General features: G+C 41.0%; 1 protein-coding gene across 2 annotated transcripts in view; it reads right to left on the reverse strand.

Moving 5' to 3' along the window:
- Positions 1–214: 214 nt before the first annotated feature.
- The window catches only part of WNK4 (WNK lysine deficient protein kinase 4), a 142,189-nt gene continuing 120,720 nt past the window's right edge, over positions 215–21,683 (reverse strand). For both annotated transcript variants that reach the window (XM_044296855.1, XM_044296854.1), the window contains 6 exons: positions 7,239–7,296; positions 6,471–7,134; positions 5,391–5,593; positions 4,250–4,344; positions 2,737–2,796; positions 215–2,157 (listed from right to left, as the gene is read on the reverse strand). In XM_044296855.1, coding sequence (XP_044152790.1) covers positions 2,155–2,157; positions 2,737–2,796; positions 4,250–4,344; positions 5,391–5,593; positions 6,471–7,134; positions 7,239–7,296 — 1,083 coding nt within the window. In that variant the 3' untranslated portion in view covers positions 215–2,154. The remainder of the gene's footprint in view (positions 2,158–2,736; positions 2,797–4,249; positions 4,345–5,390; positions 5,594–6,470; positions 7,135–7,238; positions 7,297–21,683) is intronic.

The following is a 21,683-nucleotide window of genomic DNA, read 5'->3' on the forward strand; positions in this document are numbered from 1 at the left end:
GTGAATGGGGCTGCGTGAAAAACGCATTGCATCCGCCAGCAAGTGCAGGTGCGATGCGTTTTTCACTGATGGTTGCTAAGAGATGTTGTTTGTAAACCTTCAGTTTTTTATCACACGCGTGAAAAACGCATCAAAACGCATTGCACCCGCGCGGAAAAAACTAAACAACTAAACGCAATCGCAGACAAAAGTGACTGAACTTGCTTGCAAAATAGTGCGAGTTTCACTGAACGCACCCTGAACTCATCCGGCCCCAATCTGCAACGCCCGTGTGAAACCAGCCTAATAGGTACCAGCAAAGTGTATGAGATTAGAAAAATCTCATGTACACTGCTTTCTTCTTCCGTGCGGAAATTGACCCGCTGTGTGGATTTTTAAATCCGCAGCATGTCAATTGTTTGTGTAATTTTTTTTTGTGCAATGCAAGGATGAGATAGATCTGCTGAAAATTCTCAAAAAATCTGGAACATATGTAGATTTGGTGCGTAAATGCACAGAAATCCACAAGGAATTTCATGTAAAATTTCCGCCAGTCTACCAGCACCCGTTTGCAGGTAGCCTTAGGCCTCTTGCACACGACCGTGTGCTCCCCATGGGCGTGTTGCAGCCCACATATAGCGGGTCCGCAATAGATGGGGCACCGGCCGTTTGCATTCCGCATCACGGATGCAGACCCATTCACTTGAATGGGTCCGCAAATTTGGAGATGCGGAACGGAAACACGGAACCCTACGGAAGCACTACGGAGTGCTTCTGTATGGTTCCGTTCCGTGCTTCCGTTGCGCACGTTCATGTGCAAGAGGCCTTAATGCGGCATCAATAAGTAAAGATGGGTGAAGGTTGTGATCTTAATATTCGTAATCTTAGGAAACCTACAGGAAGTATCCTAAACTTTCTACTATAGTTTGGTTTTCCAGTCAGCGCTCAGTCAATGCTATATCTAGCCTTGTGAAGTTCTACATTATATTTTTGTCCTACACTGAAATAGTAGCCGCATTATTAGACTTTCTGGATTATTAGGTTCCAGATTCAAAGGGTTTTCTGGTGCTTTTATATTGATGGCCTATTCTCAGGATAGGCCATCAATATCAGGTGGAGGTCCAACACCCCGCACCCCTACAATCAGCTGTTTCAGTCTGGCGTCGCAACTACACAGCTCCGTCCACCGTATAATGGACGGAGCTGGTTACTGCAGCGCTGCTGTGTAGAGCTAGGGAGGGTCTGCAGGGGTCTGGGGTGTTGGATCCATGCCAATCAAAAAATGATGTACTGTATATAATCTATATCAGCAGATATTAAACCAGTATTATTTCACATTATATTATACAGTGCTGCCCTCTCCTAGTTAAACACAATAATGCAAGCAGCAAATGTTCAAGAACTTCTCCCACATTTTGTCCTCTTTGAGATTTAAAGTGACATACATAGTTACCATACCATGAAACACTTCACTTGCTTTGTACAATCGTTACATTCTGTCAGATATGAGGAACACAGTTTAAAACTCGTATTCATCTTCAAAGTGTATTATCTACAATTCTCATTCACATTTTCCACTTTCAACGATCTCTAAATCTCATGTTGTATTGCTATAGCGGTAGAGATAATGCACATTCATTGTTAATCGTGGCTTCAAGCGAAACAAAGCCAAATGGCAAAAAGTGTTGGCAGGTGACTTTCCAGATTTCATCTCTGAAGAAGTCCAAAGTGCGCGGTCATGGAACTCATAGAGAACACCTAACCAAAACCAACAACATGTCCTAGCTCTGTTTCCAATAGGTCCTCACATTACAAGGCAGTGACTCTTGTGAAGAACCTTACTATGTCTTTTTGGAAACATGAACACAGAACTATAAGATCTTCATTCTAATTTCTCAAATAGAAAATCCCATTAAGCAGTCATGAGGCATCCATAGTCCATGACACCCATCTGTTGGGTGCTATCCATCGAGGCAAGGTGCAGATTCTTTCATCTGCAATAATGCACAATTTAGTCCTTAGCATATTTGCACGTTGCTCCAAAGCAATGTGGATGTCTTGCAGGACAAGTCTCAACCACTGAGGCCATCACATAGCAGAAGACCACAACAAAGGTCTGCTGAGGTAGTCTGTCTTTATCGCTGCATCTTCAAGTGTTCAGGTGATTTGAAGAATTTACTGTAGGAAAAAAAGGACATAAAGTAAGAAGAACATTTTGAGAAAGCTGCAATCAATGGTATAATTTGTGCAAATGGGATTCCCTAAAATCTCTATGGCTCCTTTAGTTTTTTTAATACGGTTGGACTACCACTTACATAACTCTTACCACTCCTAACAGGTCACTATCAGTGATGGTCAGTTCGCCAGCAAACATATGCGGGCTGCCATATTTAGTAAGGTAGACTCACCCGTCCAACGATGCACAGGTAAGCCCTGAAATCAAATGCAGTCACCAGGAGCAGGCAGTTCCGAGAACAAACGCCGGGGGCCTTCATCGGGCTGTTCTCGGAACTGCCTGCTCCCGGTGACTGCATTTGATTTCAGACCGGCTCCCGGCACAGGTAAGGGCTTACCTGTGCATCGCCGGACGGGTGAGTCTACATTACTAAAGATGGCAGCCGGCATGTGTTCGCTGGTGAACACTGCGAACTGACCATCACTGGTCACTATAATCTGTCAGAAATAGATTTCAGCTGGGTTTCTAATTTAAATCCAATTTCCTCCTCAGATCTTGGTGTAATATTAATATTAAATTACCTTTACTTTGCCTTTATCATCCTGATCACAGGCATCACTGTGAATTCCTCCAGTAGTTACCTGAAACACATGTAAATGTACTTAATATCTTAAGAATACATCATTAAAATGATTTCTATGCAAAATTCAGTGGAAAAACAACCATTGTGACGGCTATAGCAGCCAAGCAGAACAGCAATTCAAATCCAACAAATTGGTAAGGGAAATATGATTATTTTTGCTCCCTGCTTTGGGGGGTAATGTACTGAATTTTTACTTTGTACAGTACTTTCATTACTGTACATCCTGAATGGCAGTGGTGGCAGGATGTATTCAAGATATTTAAGTATGATAAGATATTTCAAGCCTTTATTTGGTATCATTTGGATGATTATGGCTTACAGCTTATGAAACCCCAAAGTCACAATTTTGAGGTACCCTTTGCTCAGGGGGTATGTATTAATTAGCTGACTTGAGTGTGACACTTTGAGCCTAGAATATTGAACCTTTTCACAAAATTCTAATTTTAAGCTGCATTAATGCAATTCCTTTTAATTTGCATTACTTAAATAAATGGACTTTTGCACGAGATTCAAATTTTTCGAGTTTCACCTGTATAAAAATCCGGCAGCCAAATTTCAGCCTGCCACCTTGGACCTTTCTCAAGTGAAACACTGCATTGGACACAGGGGTGAAGACATTTTACATAATTCACCAACTTTAGAGAGCTGATGGATTTTTATGTTAATGGCAGCGCCATCCGAGCACAATGACCCTTGCCAATAACTGGAGTGGTTCTGGGAAAGTATGTTTTTTGAGGAGGCTAGATGCAAAACTACCTTCTTTTCTGATGGTAAATTTGGGATATTTAAGACATGTCATGGACACAGCCAAATCCACATGGACTGTCTACTTATGGGCAGAGGTTATATAAGCCCTCCCATTCTCAGTTTATAATTTTCTGGGATTGTTCTCTGAATATTCAGGAAAACTCTAGCAAATACGGGACTGTTGGCAGTGATACAGCTGGTCAGATTGTGACTACAAAGGGCCAATCTGATGAGCTGAGTGAAGCCAACAGCAGCCAAAGTGACCACTTCATTCTAGCAATCGGCAAGGGTCTGACATCCATCAATCCGTTAAAGGCATATCCTAGCGCTAACAGGAGAGAAACTATAAAGGACAGAAACCACATCTTTTTTTAATTCACTGCAGGTTTCAGCTTCCAAAACTGCATGCATAAACCTGACCAAGTGTCCGTACCCTCACTCGAAATCAGACAACATTCCAGACAACAGGTAAACTTCCTTTAGAAAGTTGTGTTAGGGCTCATGCCCACAAACGTATTTTTGGGGATCTGTGTTTTGCGGACCACAAAATACATACAGTCGTGTGCATGAGCCTTTAGGAAGTTCTGAACTGTACTTAAAGAGTATGTACCAATCACGAGAAATGCATTTTAAATGATGTTTTACCAAAGTTGTCTGAAGTACGTAGCTGAATAGGATAACTTACAACACTTTACTTTACTCACCATTCTTGTTACATCCCCTGTAAATGTGACTCCTTTGCTTGGACGCTGATCCTGTGACCCCGTACTGCTTCCTCCAAGTGAATTCTTCCTAATTCCTGTTAATATGATAAGTAATAATGTGCAGTACTTGATTACAAAAGGCCAAAAAAACATCTTAAAGTAAGTGTGCCATCAGAAAAATTATATTGATTAAATCAAGTTTTTATGTTAACTTTTTTTAGAATTGTTAGGGATTTAAAATTTTCCATAATTAAGAAAAATCCTGCAGTTTTCACACTGATCACTAAGGCTGTGTTCACATTAGGTTTTTGTCCAATGTTTAATGTATACAATGGGGGGGAAAAAAGCATAGAAGAGTGTAGTATACTGCACCTTCCATCCTGCATACATTAAATGGATACCTTTTTTATTTTATTTTTACTAAACCATATGGTGACAGATGCCAGTGTATGGCATCCCTCTGAGGCATCCGTTTAATGCATACGTCATGCGTTAAACTCCATTGTAGTTTATAGGAGTTGTGAAATGCTAGGCTGATACCACACAACCTTAATTTTCAAGGGGTAGAGTGATGTCAATGAATGGTCTTCTCCTCTCTAGACTGTAGACTGAGGGAGAGGAGGACCTCATTCTCCCAACAGTTGGGAGTCGTGGAAGTAGAACTTGCACCTATCAGATATTTATGACATATACTTTTGATATGCCTTAATGTCTCAGAAGGTATTAATCCTTTATTTTAGTTTCACTGCGGACTTTGGGAGTGGTCCATTATGGCAATGTGGCCCTTGGACCAGAAAAGGCTGTACACCCCTGGTTTAATGGCTAAAGCCACCTTATTCTATTATGCATATCATTGTCATGCCAAATTTTGAAGTTGAGACTGAGGCTTACCATTGCACTCTCAGGATTTATTCACACATGGGCTATCAGGCTCAATAGTGGTACTAGCACCCCCCAAAAAAGAGTATGAAGTGTACTGTTGGGGAATATTTAGGGAAGTATGAGGAATATGGTTTTTTTTCTATAGTAAACTGCAGATCAAATTTTACATACATTAGAGCAGCTTCTAAAACATACCTTATCTATATTGTGTGAAAAAAGAAACAATGTGGAAAAATATATGCCTGGTGTGAGAGCTTACCAGTTGCTGGGAGAAGCTCCAACCTTTGCAAGCTATTTCTTCTCGATGGGTTGAAGCTACTCTTAGAAAGTCGCCTTTGTCTGCTGGAGAGCATGGCCGCTGGAGAGACGATTCCTGGTGGAGGCACTTTTCCCATCTTATAATACAGCTCTTCAATCTCTTTCTTCTGCAGCGCTTGTAATAGCTGCACTTCAGACATGTGTCTGCAGGCCACAGAATAAAGGACGTCAGATTATAGCTAGAATGGTTCCCTAATTTACATATAATATGTTTCCATGTTTATTATAACCTAATTAGTAAATTATTACTGTAAAGTAAATGCATAACATTTTAGTTATCACCAATTACTATTATGTCAAAGACAAAAACTCAACAAAACAAGACCCAGAGATCCCATGAAGAACCTCCAATGCCTATAATTCTCAAAGAGGTGATAATGATGATGTCACAGTAGCCTGACTGAAATCCACTTGTGATGACATCACAGCAGATTAACTGATAGAAACACTGTTGTGATGGTGGCTTTCCTGACTGAAACTAGTCTATGATGTCATAGAAGCTTACTTGACATAAGGAAAGTAATGATGTCACAGGTACTTCTGAAATCTAAAATTCTCTTATGACATCACAGTAGCTTACCTAGTTGTGATGTCACACAAGCTTCCTCTAGTGATTTGTAATGTCACTTATCTGAAACACACTTGTAGTGTCATAATTGCTATAATCAAACAGATCTGTGACATCACAGTAGCTTACCTAGGGTCAGATGCCAATGCCAGAGGACCGATGTTCAATAATCTTTTACATGCTCCTTCACTTCCAATTGTTAATTTGATTTAATAAAATGTCTAGCCATAGAACACTTTTCAGAAAATCCTTCATCACTGTACCAACCCACAAGTAACTATGACACATTGACAGAAAAAAACTAACCCTAATAGAGAGCAGGAACCACTATTATCTTTTTTTTTTTTTTTTTAAGGTAGTAATAGGCTGCCCTCCATGTTGCACGCACACATGGTACTCCCACCTTTCATTTGGTTTTCTAAGACGCTAAATTAGCATTTAAGTGAAACTTACTTCTGTCTAAGTTGCTGAAGCTCCTCAAATATCTCCTCATCTTCACTCTCTGTGTCATCACTGCTGAGGTTGGAGATACCTCTCGTGTAGTGCAGCCACACCTGGACTGTGGAGATCTGCTGAGGTGTCTTCTCCCTGTTCTCGTCCCCGCTAGAAGACCTGGTGTCTACATCCTTCCCAACACATTCTATTGCTTTACTACTGTCCACAGAGTTTTCTCCATTCATAATACTGCAATTTTGGTTAAGGCCTTCATTGATGAAGTTATCAGGGCAGCCATCTTGGGTTATAATATTGTTGTTGAGGACGCAAGCACAGACATCTGTGGTCTCCACATCATTACTCACTGGGGTGATGTCTTCCCTGTCATCACAGCAATCGCCCTGACCCGGACTGCAGGTGTCAGATTCTGAGCAACTGATTGGCTTGTCCCATGCAGCTGTGTTAACGTTAGGAGTAAGTCTCTCAGGCTCTGAGAAATTTCCTTCTGTCTCTTCATCTGTGCTGAAGTCTGTATCAGAGGATGCTGTCTCATACTGCTCAGGGGTGGTGTCTGATGTCTGAGACGTCTCAGGACTGCTGCTTAGGTTCCATGCTTTGTCATTCTCAGCAGGGTCTTTCGTAGTCGTTACTTGAAATCTCCCTACAACCTTTGGTTGAGCCTCTGTGAATTGACCAAAAAGATATGGGATGATGTTCAATGGTATAAATCATTTTTTGGTACTGTAAATATTAGGTCGCTGGACTACAAATGACTTACAAACTTACCATTAGAGATGGCACTTGACTGACTATTCAGTGGGGGTACGGGTGAAACTGGTTGTACCTTAAAAAATAAAGACAACAACCTTAGTTTTAGGAAGTCTTGAGTTATCTTACCATCTGTCTAACATTTAATTACATTAAATACACATAGACTGAAATGGAAAATATCTTCATTGCTTTTATTGCATTTCTTGCATTTGACAACTTGACCACAAGGTTTTAGTTACTGACAACTCTCGAATGTAAAGGGCTTGTCAACGCTGGTTAATCCCTTTTTGTCATAATATACCATAGCCCAAAAGCTGATTATAGGCTGGGTGTCCTGCTGCTGACACCCCAGTGATCAACTCTAATCTGAATAGGAACGTGGCAACAAGTGTTCACTGTCTGCTACAGGAGGAAACAAGGCGATACACATTCACTTTGAAATCAATGGTCGGTCTGTGTGATGCAGCCATATATCAGGTTCTCTAGGTTGAGACTTACAGTCCCTCTCCATTCTAGCTAATAGCTGTCGAAAGCTGAACTTATTTTTTTTAAGATTGAAATAGTTAAATTTATTAGAAATCTTACTGGGGTGGGCCATATTAAAGGGTTTCTACCACTTAGTTTTCACATAATTAGCTTTCAGACACTAGCGATCCGCTAGTGTCTCCTCTACCAAACAATCCTAATATAATAGCTTTTTGTGCAGCCGTTTCGCTAAAAAACGAACTTATATGGATATGCTAATGAGCCTCTAGGTGCTATGCGGGCGTCTTTTCAGCACCTAGAGGCTTCGTCTACCTTCACAAAATGCCGCCCAGCGCGTCCCTCCAGCCCGCCCATCTCCTCTGGAATCCGATCTTCCCTCTGAGCCAGCGGACGAAATCTCGCGGCTGCGCCGTGCGCGTCTGTATTTGGCGCAGGCGCAGTGAATGTCTGACCGCTCCCTGCACAGACATCTCCACTGCGCCTGCGCCGATTACGTCAGAATGCTCCGAGGAACAGATGGCGCAGGCGAGATGTCTGAGCAGGGAGCGGTCAGACATTCACTGCGCCTGCGCCGAATACAGACGCACACAGCGCAGGCGCGAGATTTCGTCCGCTGGCTCAGAGGAAGGATCGGATTCCAGAGGAGATGGGCGGGCTGGAGGGACGCGCTGGGCGGCATTTTGTGAAGGTAGACGGAGCCTCTAGGTGCTGAAAAGACGCCCGCATAGCACCTAGAGGCTCATTAGCATATCCATATAAGTTCGTTTTTTAGCGAAACGGCTGCACAAAAAGCTATTATATTAGGATTGTTTGGTAGAGGAGACACTAGCGGATCGCTAGTGTCTGAAAGCCAATTATGCGAAAACGAAGTGGTAGAAACCCTTTAAGTCTTGCTATGGGGCTCTATGATATCTGTGTACACTGCTGTCAATATCAATAATTGGCGTCTCATTGGGGCAAGGCCCTTTCATGTGAGATCCACATATGCACCCAGTTGGAAGTCCACGTGGAAGGAGGCACCTTGATAACCCGACTACAAATATTTAGCACACCTATAATGTGCAAAGCGGGGGAATGGGCATTGCTGATTAAACCACTGCAGCCATCCATGAGATGAGCAAGAACTGACTACTAGTAATCGCTTACAACAATATTAATCGTTTTATATTTTGCAACATGAAATAATATTCACCTATGTTGTTACCTTTCATTTGCAAAGTATGAGTAATGTTTTCATCAGTCACGCCATAGCCACGTGTCACGGATACAACCATCTATCATTTGGTATCGAAAGTAAAGATGGAAGAAGGAATATCCGCCATTTATCATTGAGACCCAGAAGCATTTCAAATTATTTTTGAAATTTCAGTTGGTAGGTGGTATAATTCTAGATAACACCTATTTGGTCTATTTCTGTGATGACAGGTCTTTATATTTCATATAAATATTGTGCTTCAATAAATATCTAAGGCGGCATATAATAAGACAGGTAAAGTCATTATCATTATCCCACGCACTCTTGCAAATTTCTTAAAGGGTTGTGCATGAGGCGGAAGGACGGAGTGGGGGTTGCAAATCCTCCCCCTTTGGCCGGACCGGTAAAGGGAAGCTTACTTATCTGCTTCCCGATGCTGGCTTTCCGCCGCTCCCGCATCCGGTTTGACGCCACCTGCAGCCAATTACTTGCTGTGGCGGAGACCGGATCATCTTGCGTCATGTAACCATTTGTCATAATATAAAGGGAGCCAGTCACCGCCATGGCCAGTGAATGGCTGCAGGCGGCTTCAAACCAGATGATTACAGCGAGGGAGCCAAGCAGAGCATCGCAGGCCAGGAGGAGAAGGAGAGAGGAGCCAGCGCCGGGAAGCAAATAAGTAAGCTTCTCTTCACAGGTCCGGCCAAGAGGGACCTGTAAAGGGTCCAGTAATGTACAGTGACAGCTGGTACTGTATGTATTGGGGACTACCAAATCAGCCATTGTTAGGCCTCTTTCACACATCAATGTCCAAGATGACATCCGTGAAGATGTCCGTGAAGAATCCGTGTTTGGTCTGTGTGTCAATTTGTTGTCCAGAGCATCTCCTAGCAATGATCTGTGAAAATCACAGAAACAACACGGATAGAATCCGTGTCTGTGGTTTTCACGGACCCCTAGACTGTGCCTGAGGGATCCATAAACATGGGGGGGGGGGGGGGAAGGGTAGGCTTCTGTGGTGTCACCACGCACCCACCATCTGTGGAAAACCACTGATGTGTGAATACACACATTAAACTCACTAAATACATGAGTGGTCCGTGGAGACCATGTAGAGCACACGTCTGTGATTCACCGATATGTGAAAGAGGCCTTATAGTGAGGATAGCATACAGATGCCAGAAGCATGACGGCTTTTGTGGTGTTCAGCGCAGGTACTCAGCCTCCTGCTAAGCCTCCGTTTATACAAAGAAGACACATGGAAATGATGGCTACTTATGTGCTAAGTGCAATGTAATCAGACAATATCCAAGTCCCTGACCACATTAATTCATTATGCATTCCATTTTCCTAAGAGCCGCACAATGGTCCTGTACAAGTACTGCAGTCATTTCAGACCTGAGGTAACACAAGGTCTCCGGTCTTATGTATGGAGATGGGGGGATGGCAGTAATAATGATCACCTCAGCTAGAGATGAGCGAATTTATGAAAAGTTCGATTCTGCTGACTCGACGAATTTAACCAAAAAATTTGCTTTCTGACAAATTACTTCTTCACAAAGTGCATTTTTTTGTAAGTAGCGGGTGCAATACAGGGAGCTGCGATAGTGCCGCTCCCGTCATTGTACCCCTCAGATGCCACGTTTATACATGATTGCGGCATCTGAGTGTGAAAACGGTGTAAAATTAACATTAAAAAAATAATTCTTACTTGCCCCCTCCATTTGCTCGCAACGGGCCGGCTGCCTCCATCTTGCTTGGAGATCTGGCGCGAAATCAAGCGTGGTGCGAGATAACGTCATCACACCGACCGGCGTGGTGACGTCATACTTCACCACGCATGGAATTTCGGCCGAGATCTTCAATCAAGATGGCGGCTGGCGGCCTGTTGTGAGCAAATGGAGGGGGCAAGTAAGAATTCTTTTGTTTTTTAACACTATTTTAGGTCAAATCAATTTGCTAACATGAAGCACGAGGAAATTCGACTTTGAGGTGATTTTAATTTATCCTGAAATTCGGATCGAATTCAATTTTGTGGGATTCGATTCGCTCATCTCTAATCTCAGCGATGCAGGTGAAGAAACAGGCAATGAAATGATGTAAGCTTGAAGTCCTGGGAATGTGTATAAGTGAAGCTACAGGATTTATCACACTGTCTACAGGTGTGGTGACTCCACCAAGTACGATGTCATCATTCGTTCTCCGAAGCGACTTAGGGTCCATTTGCATGGACGTATACAAGGGGCAATGATCAAGAATGAACCATTTGTTCCCGATAATTGCCTGAACCTTCAGCTGTATTAACATGCAGCAATCATGCTCTGTGTATGGGGATGAATGATCGTTAGGCCTCCTGCACGCAAACGTTTTTTTTTCCGTTTACGTTCAGTTTTTTTGCGTTCCGTATAATACGAAACACTTAATTTCAATGGATCCACAAAAAAAAGGAAAGTACTCCGTATGGCTTCCGTTTCCGTATTTCCATTTTTCCGTTCCGTTCAAAGATAGAACATGTCCTATTATTGTCCGCATAACGGACAAGAATAGTAGTGTTCTATAATAGGCCAGCTGTTCCGTTCCGCAAAGAACGGAATGCACATGGACATCATCTGTATTTTGTGCAGATATGTTTTTTGCGGACTGCAAAATACTGAAAAAGTCATACAGTCGTGTGCAAGAGGCCTTACTAAGATTGTTCGTCCCCGTACAGTTTTACTGTTTACACAAGGTTCCAAGAACAGCCTTCATCGGGCTGTTCTCTGAACTTCCTGCTCCCGGTGACTGCATGTGTTTCAGAGTGGCTCGCGGCGCAAGCACAGGTAAGGACTTACCTCTGCATCGCCGGGCTTGGGAATAAAGATGGCAGATAGCATGTGTTCGTCAGTGAACACTGCGAACTGGCCATCACTGGAGAACAATTGGATTGGCAGCAATATGCATTCTGAGTGACCAGAACGCGTTGGTGTCATCTAATCGTGAGTTATCATTATGACAGCCCCTTACGGTGGCATCTGTTTATCTGTCCGACTTAGGGTCCCTTTGACTACTCTTTATCTTTAAATGTTCAGATTGAGATTCCATCTGGGTTGTTATGGACCTATAAAAGTTATATTTTAGAGTGGGTTTCTCTTCAGTGACATATTTGCATTTACCCCCAATGTACAGTATACAGTATATCCTCATTTTCAGTAAATTCCCATTGACTGGATTTCAACCATAAGCAGACACCAACCCTGGTTTTCATCAGCATCCCTCTGGACAACACACCAATAATGGACATGTCTTTTCTTGGAGCTCTCTAAATGATAAACCAAGGCCACATGAACTACAGTGCAGACTCCAATTTAAAACAATGAGAGGCAGATTCCGCATGGCTGCCGACAGCTTTTAGGCACTGAATCTGCACCAAATTCCGGTGACAAAAGACTCCATGTGAATGGAACTTTACGCAGTCTCAAATACACCTTTTTTTAAACAACTTTGTTGTTTGTCAGAACAATGTAATTAACATGGACCTTACTAGTTTTTGGATGTTCTTCAAAATGTTATCTTCATGTAAATCTCCTCACCACATTATCTAGGACCTATGTTATACCTGCCCCATCATTTCTGGAAAATTTAGAAAATAGATTCAAAGTAAATCTTCCAACATAAAAAAGACATTTTGGTTTAAATCTGAGGATTTCTCCTTGTCTACTTCTTCTCCATGACTCTTTCAAACTCTGACATCTCAGTAGCACTAGAGCTACTTTAAAACAGCTGACTGGCAGGGATATGGGGTGTCGAACCCCCACCGATCAAAGACTGATGGCTTATTCTACAGATAGGCCATCAATATTAAAGTAGTGGAAACCCCTTTAAGATGTTGTCCGTGTTGGAAACAATTTGTGACCTTTTCCTTAAAAAAATGTTTTTTTTGGAAGTACAATATTAATGACCTATCCTTAGGATAGGTCATCAAAATCTGATGGGTGGGGATCTGACCCCGCCAGTCAGCTGTTTGAAAGGTCCAGATCACTCAGAGAAGCACTGTGGCCATTTTAAAGCATACCAAGCACAGCACTGTACAATGTATAGAGGTTGGGCTTGACATTGCAGTTCGGGTCCATTAACTTTAATGGGACTGAGCTGCACAAAAGCCATACCAATGAAAGTAACATCACTAACCTAGGAAGAAGCCTCTTCAAACAGCTGAATGGCAGGGGTACCAGGAGTCGGACCCCCATGGTCAGATACTGATAACCTATCCTGAGAATAGGTCATACGTATTTTACTCTTGGAAAACCCTTTCAAAGGGTGTTCAAGTCTCGACATTGATGGCATATTCAGAGGTGGTATCCACACCTATCCTGAGATCAGGACACTGTCTTACGGTCATGGTGAATGTGGCCGCTCTCTCTATTCACTTCTATGGGGTCCTGAAAATAGCCAAGTGAGCATGATGGCCTCGTTTTGGATGTCCCACAGAGGTGAACAAAAAGAGGTTCATGTGTAGCCACCTCTCCATTGATAGTGGCTGTGAAACAGTGCCTTATTCTTGACATTGGAATACCCCTTTAACTGGAACCAGTGGCAATGTGTTTTAAGGTGTTTATGCTTTTCTGACTGAGAGCTATTCCTTCCGACTCCCTCGTATACATACACGCTCAGCTTAGCTGATAGAAAGTAGGGATGCCCACATACACCTTGTCGGCCTGTTCCCCTGTAATAAGTGCATTTGGTCAGTGTTCCACCCTTTCTGCTTCATACTGCTCATGATTTGTATGTTGCTTCTCAACCAAAGAGACCCAATCCATGAAGTCATATAATGAAGTGTCCTCTTCACAACTGAACCTTTGTTGCTCTTGTAGCTTTTGTAGGGTGGAAACTTGAGTAAATGATCAAGAGGCATCCTAAACATCCTAAATATCATGCTGAAGGTCACCAAGCTCTTCAGCAGGACCCATTCTCCTATTAACATTCATCTATTGAGATTGCATAGTCATGTACTTGATTTTCTGGCCATTTGCAATGGGTGTGGCTGAAAAGGCCAAATCAATGTCCATTTACTTTTGGCCATAAATAATTACAAAGATTACGAGAGTGACTAACACCAGACAAATGTCCTCCATTAGCTCATTCCAAATGCGAAACAAACATCACAAACAATTTTGTTCTACATTTTATTCATAAAATTATTTGTCCAAAAAGTAAAAACAAGATGAGAATGTACTGAAGTCATACTGTCCAAACTGTGTCACAAATTTCAATGCAAATGCCAATAATAAATCAAACTCCCATGTCACATATATGATGAGTGGGCTTCTATATGTATTACTCTTACAGAGAGGCACACAAAATATAAAGCAGTATATCAAACTGCCAAATACTAAGTCCATCTGTCTTATTCGGGTCTCCCTGAGTACACATCGGTCATTGGCTTAGTAAGAAATAAGCAGCTGCCAGTTACCAATTTTCCTTGTACCCTCCACTACTACTTCCAGATTTCTCTAGTGCCCACTTATCATTGAGTAACAAAGGATATGCATTACCAGACACATACAGATGGGCTATCCCTGCCCTTGAGAGCTTACAATCTAAAGCGTCAACCATTACGACAACAGCTTACTTTCAAGATGTAAATTGATCATTGCAAAATAAGAATAAAATTAGCATGGATTTTTCTTACGTCTGTCATACATACGCAATACAATGCGACAAGTAACTTAAAATGGAAACCCTTTTGGGCAACGTGATATAAGAAAGCAGGGAAAATCTGGGTAGGTAGCGTTTAAGGATCTGTTCACACTAGCACTTTCTTATTTTATTATTTATTTATTATTATTTCAATGTTTTCACATGAAAGTTTATGGAAATGTAGTCATTCAAACTTTTTTGATCATAATGGGATTTTTCTGATGGCAAATGCCCCTTCTTCAGGTGTTTCGTTTTTAAAGGGCCAGAACATTCCTGACATTCTATCATTTGTAGCATTGAAATCAATTAAGCAAAGCAATGTCAAAATGAGGTTCCCTGGGCCTAGGAGAGGGGATAGTTCTGAGGATCCACCCTTCGTCTATAAAGTATATGTCCTTTGTCAAATAAATTATACAGTTAGTTGGTTTCGTTGTACATAAAGGACATATCACCAATAAAGTCTAAAAGGTTATTTATAAACCATCTAAAAAAAAAAGAGACCCTAATGACAAGACACTGGCTCTAAGGTCAGCTCTAGGGTTGTCTTCTGCTGCTCTATTGGCCCATTATTGGACCTACTAATGGGTAGTGGGCCAGTCTGACTCTCAAAGAAAGTATTTAAAGGGATTATTCCATGATTAATATAAAAAAATCCAAATCATAATATAGTACAGTCTTTTTCTAACAAAGCTAAGATCATTCCTGTACCTCACATGGATCCAGACCTCTCCTCTTTCATTGCTCTGCTGGATTCTGTCCAGACTGGCAGCTCAGGGGGCATGTTCTTTCTCAGATGTAATGTCCTTTCTACAGTACTTCTCTCCCTCACACAGCTTCTAACAGTAGATAGGACTGGTGGCAGCTGAAGAATGGAACTGAGCATGTGCGACCACCTCAGTGAAGTGGACAGAGAAATAAAGAAATGAACAAAACAAATTGAATAACTCAGTGGCTATATAAATTTTTTTATTACATGCCAGTACAAAAGTATTCAGATCCAGGTGCTGAATATTTTTCATGGGACAACCCCTTGAATGCATCCTTCTGTAAGGATGTGTTATGCTTTCCATTTTGAGAGCAATGCTAGTGTGAACACAGCCTAAGGCTACAGGTCTAATGTGCAAAGATGAACAAGGTGCACTAACAATGGTATTGTAAAGGAGAAGGGGACCATGTAGCAAACATCAAAATGAGGCCATTTTCACTAAGTTGGTTACCATTATACTCCACACCATTATATTCAGCACAAGGTTATGGACTGTTTATTAAAACCACCATCCCTTGTAGAAGGGAAACATGATGTGGGATTTGACCTAGTTCTATAGAAAATAGAAAAAGACAATGGGGAATCCTGCAGCAGTTCACACAACCCAAGGTAAACATGGGCCAAATCAGAACCCCCTCTCTAAAGGTCCGTAAAAAACAAGGGACGCGCACCCTGGATAATGAAGTCAAAATTCTCAATTGCTAGATAAAGTGCAGTCAGTGTACATCAAAACTCTTTTATATTTCACTCTATGAGGTGTCTTAAGAATATAATGTGGCAAGCCGCCAATTTACTGTTGCCCTGGCATAGCCATGCTCTCAGCTGCAGAGTCTAGATCTATAGGTCAACTAGGCTGATTGTGTAATTATTACACAATTGTACTTCCACATTTGATATAACACTTAAGACATTATAATCTTAGGAACAGAGTCTGCTACTTAATACAACACTAGACATCAGACTGTCACGGATGGTGTAACAGAAAACAAGAAGTTACAAATAAGGATCCGACTGGCTTGATCCTAAACTAAGGAACAAAAGGGTGACCCCTATTTAAGCCCTGAAACTCTCCCTGTCTTCTCAGCCCATGCAAAGATCTCTATGATAAAAAATTGCATGCCCTCGTGCCTCGACTGTATGACACCTGAACACCCTATAATAGTGAGGGGACACGACCACCGGCTCCCTACACTTAATACGGAGGGAGTCAGGGTCACCTAGGATCAAGCAAACAGAAAAACACAAATCAATGAACAGACTTATCTGTAGAAGGATCAGTTGCAGCATCCAGAATGTACACACTCCAGGAAGTTGTATAAACCACAAAGTGATGCAGTATGGGAAGGGATTTAAAGGGATGCAATCAGTGCAACTACATGACAGCTGAGAGAGGCTAACAAGATGACAAAACGAAAGCAAAACAAAAGAACCTCAAGCAGGAGGTTCTAAAGAACCTCTGTCAGAGCTTCTCAGATGTCTGGTGGTGACACAGACATTTCAGCAGATATGCCCTAACAACTCATATTAAAGTGTCTTCAGCCTGTCAGGTGTGGAAGTGAACATAATTTGGGTCATTTTGCTGGTTGAAGAAAACCTTACAGACCCATTATATGTCAATAGGGGAGAAGGGATGTATCTGCCATATCTGCAAAAAAAGTAGCCATTACACCATCGAGGACAGATCAAGAATGTATGGATCCACCCACAATAGCTTCTCCGATCCAAATGAAAAATTCCCTTTGTATACAATGTCTAAGAGCTTTTGAAGCCAATTAGTGCAATCCAAATTTTCAAATGTCCAAAAATCCAAAATATAAAAAATGTATCTAAAGAAAACAACACTATCGTCCATGGAAATCAATTCCTTTGACTTTTTAAACTGCATGAACTAAATGTGTTGCTACGGATTTTAGACAAATATGTTCCCTTGTCTTTTGGTTCCTGTGCCTGGTGTTTCTTGAGACATATGTGTACCTGTCATGTAGCGCTGTACTTGGCTACCTCCAGCAGTCCACAGAGAATGGAGCGGTATTCACTCCAGGCTACGGGGACCCGTTCTTGTGAATTGAGGGAAGTCCCAGCTGTCAGACCCCCACCAATCTAATATTTATCCCCTATGCATATGACTTCTTAAAACCAGAATATCCCTTTTAGGGAGATTTATCAAGCCCCCCCCCCCGCTCTAGAATAGTGGCACCAAAAAAGTGCAAAAAAAAATGTGTGACTTTTTACCTTTTTATGCTGCGCTCACCACTTTTCTAAAAAGTGGGTAAGAGGGTATGGGGTCTACATTGCCAACACATTTAGGGCCTTTTTACACCAGGGCATACATTTCTGATTCTGGTTCATGGCATCTTGATTCATCTATATGTCTTTTTAGTTAGTTTGGAGCTTTGTATAGGAAAAAACAAAATGCTGTGCCCCATATAAATACCAAAAAACAAAATGGTGTTAGGAGATACATGTTTACTTTATGCAGAAGAGCCATTATCCCTGATTTGTAGTTATTAAAAATAAATGTTGGTTTTCTCACCCACTGGCTATATCATCCAAACACCGACTTCCACTGCAATGCACAATAAAAATTTTTTCCCCTGTGTGGTCCAATAAGGGGGCCTTCACAGATAGCATAATATGTTGCAGAAATTGTGAAAATCAATTAATTTGAATGGCACTTGTAGAAATCAATGTACTTCCCGCCAAAACAACCCGAATGTGTCACGATGGGGAGTACAATTAGGAGCAGGCGATAGCAACAAGGCCAGAGGCTGGGATAAGGGAGCAGGTCACCTCCTATTGCATCCCTAATCCTCGGCCTAACTCCTCACCGTATGAGCGGACTTGGATGGTAGGATGGCTCATACCCAGGAAACCTAGGACCCTGAGTCGCCCTGATAATCCCTTAAATAAAGAAAGGGCAGAAACGACCTGTTCATCACAGACACGGATGAACAGGAGTCTCCACCGGCCAAGCTGCAAGTAAAAAGAGGAGACTGTATACAGTAACTGGATCGGCAGGTAAGCACACCATACAACACACTTACCTGCTGCAGCAACACCGAGCATGAGTACTGGTGCCCAAACACTATACAGGACACAGTACAAACGACCACACCCAGGTATCCAGCACACCAGTTACTGCCTAGAAACCCCCATGCAAACAGGATGCATGTTGGCACCAGGCAGAGCAGCATATAGACTTGTAGGACCCCTCTGGGGAACCCTGACACCCCCTTCCAGAGGAAAAACACACAGGGAACATGTCTAGCAAACTTTTGTCTAGAAAACATGCTGGACTACAGACACCAACAGACCAGACATGTAACAACCACTAGACAAGACAACAACTACCCATACATAAACATCACCAAACATATGCAAGGGTAGAGAAGGGAAGGTAGACAACGGGGAGACATCAATGTACCACTAGGTGGCCCTCAAGGACTGGGCAGATAAAACATCCAGGACAGGAGCAAGCTCCAGTACCAACAAAGGCTGGAGTAAACTGACCAGCCAGGAAGTTAACCCCTCCAGCACCAGACAGACGAGGAACCAGGAGAGGGGGAGCAAAGCACATACATGCTAGGACAACAAGGCGTTGCCCCTGGCAACCAGCATGCACGGCAAAGTGTCACGGCGCACAACACCGAGGCTTTGACACAATGCAAATTAATGGAACAGATTGTTAATTGCCAACTTTTCTGCAACAAAATCTGCCACATGTGAAGACCCTAAATGTAATAATATCAACCCAAACTGCAAAGAATGACTACATCAATATATCATATTTGGGTGTCTTAACATGTAAACAATGTAACAGATGTCTCTATTTAGGCTCATTTTAGTAAATCAATATAATATTATTTATTTTTTCACTGACTGGCTCCATGTTCTAATTTTGGTAAATAATAATAATTGGTTTCTGCCACATTTCCTAGACTAGAGTTTAATTTAAACAAAATGCTGGCCAAAGATATCAAGATCATCATCACCATTCACCACTATAGGATGGCTCAGCTATTTCCAGCAGCCCCATAGCAGTGAATGGAAAAGTGGTGTGTGTTGTGCTCTCCATTCACCACTATGCAATAATAGGAGAAAAAGAAATGCCGCATATTCAGGCTGCACATCCGATAATTAAAATAAATAATTTATTGATAAACAAAAAAGCCCCAAAAGTTGTATACAATAGTAATAGTAGACTAAACTGGCTTCCTCATGTGCATACTAGCCCTGTTTCATGTACCCCTGAGGAAGCCAGTTTAGTCTGGCGATACGCATGGGGCGTATTACCCGCACACCATGATCGTCTCTTGCTCTATTTTGATAAGTATCTTGTGTTATCTTTGATGCCACATTCATGAACTGCATATGTATTTGGCGGTCTTTTTCCTGTTCTTATATTTGAACTAGGTGTCTGTGGGTATGTGTTTTGGACTTATTTTCTGATCCAAACACAATGTTACTATTGTATACAATGTTTTAACTTTTGGGGCTTTTTGGTTTATCAATAAATAATTCATTTTAATTAGCGGATGTGCAGCCTAAAAATGCAGCTTTTCCTTTTCTCCTATTATTGCATAGTCATGTGTTGACGCCGTTGTTTGCACTCCTTTACTCTATGAGGTGTGCCCCCTTACTTTATTGTCTTGGTTAAATCTCCATTTACCACTATAGGACTTTCAAAAATAGTCTAGTGCGCTCGCTTTGCTATTTTCAGAACCCCTTTAGCAGTGAATAGAGAGCACACCGCACATGCATGGTGTGCTCTCATTCACTTCGGGGCCCTATTCTCCATATTGGAAGAGGTGGAACCCCCATCTATCTGACATTGATGGCATATCCTATATCCTAGGTCAACCCCTTTAATTCTCAGCTGTTAGTAAGTTACCCCTAAGATTGAAGCCTTATCTGTCATCTAAAATGATAAGTGTAGTAAGGGAAAGATGAGAAATTTCTCAAGAATTGAATGAGTATCATACAAAATATCTATGCGTACGACCCTGGCGTCCTGATTGTATAAAACAAAAGCATCAGAATATTGACATCTGTGGCTAGCTTAAAATGGCCAATGTCATGAACTGCTGCAATTTTCAAATTATGATTATGCAAAAGATAGTATAAAAAGAGCAAAATAACCAAGTGACTATTAATCAGGGGGCTTTCGTTTCCCTAATACTAGGAGTACTATTATTATGTATACTGGAGCAAGGATTTGTACTAAAGATGATTAAGAGGCCAGGCACCAAGCCAGAGTTCAGAGTGTAATTAAGGCAATGGTATCTCTGAAATCCCCCGGTGTTGATTCAATTTACAATCCTTAAATATGACCCTGTTATATGTAACGCACTAGCAGCATTTCATATATATTAAATTAAAATATTTTTTATAAAATCTCAAAATAAAAAGGACAAATTGTGTACCACAAAAGGGGAAGAAAAATAACTTAAAAAAGAGCTGGAATCATAATAGATATTGTACTAAAACAAAGAAAATAAGGGAATATGGTCACCTAATATTACTAAAAATGACTTATTTCCTTCTTAAAGGCAGAGATAAAAATGTGCAGGTGTAAATATGTATATAAAAGTACAACAATTACACCTTGTTTTTTTTTTGGGCAATTCAAGGATTATAGCTAAAAAAATATTTCTTATGCTTTAATTATATAGGTAACATATGTTTTACTTACATTTATATATATATATTTATATATCTTTGTATGTATATATTATGTACAGTAAGATTGGCAGCTAACAGGCCATGTGTGTTTATTAAAATGCTTGATTCCCCCCAAAAAATTATTTTTATTTTAATAAAATATACCTGCTGTAGTTCTCTAAAATGTCAAAAAAATATATAAAATGGAAATCTAAACTGCTCACTTTTTATTATGTATTTTATATACAGTTTATGGTTATTTCTGTAAAACATTACATGAGCAGTTTTATTCATTATTAGCGTTCAAGCTTTGTAATAGGAAAGTAGATGATGTTCATTGAGGCCCTTGGTTTTAATCCTATGCAGATAAAACCAGTATTTTATACTATAATAATTTAATAATTTAATAAGATAAAGAGATTCAGTTTATTTTTGAACTTTGTCCTATAAAATCACAGTTTTAATTTCTTCGCATCTTGTAATGGAGTTCTCCACTCTTTTTTTTAATTTTATATATATATATATTTTTAATTTGAATTTAATATGAATAAAGTTGTCCATTTGAAATCTTGATCTACCTTTGGTATTTTACACGTAGATTGATTGGAGATTTATTTGAAAACTCTGAATTGATCTCTTTCTTTTCACTTAGGGCTAAATATAATGTTTCCTGCAG

Source organism: Bufo gargarizans, chromosome 6 (assembly GCF_014858855.1).
Source record: "Bufo gargarizans isolate SCDJY-AF-19 chromosome 6, ASM1485885v1, whole genome shotgun sequence".
NCBI lineage: Eukaryota > Metazoa > Chordata > Amphibia > Anura > Bufonidae > Bufo > Bufo gargarizans.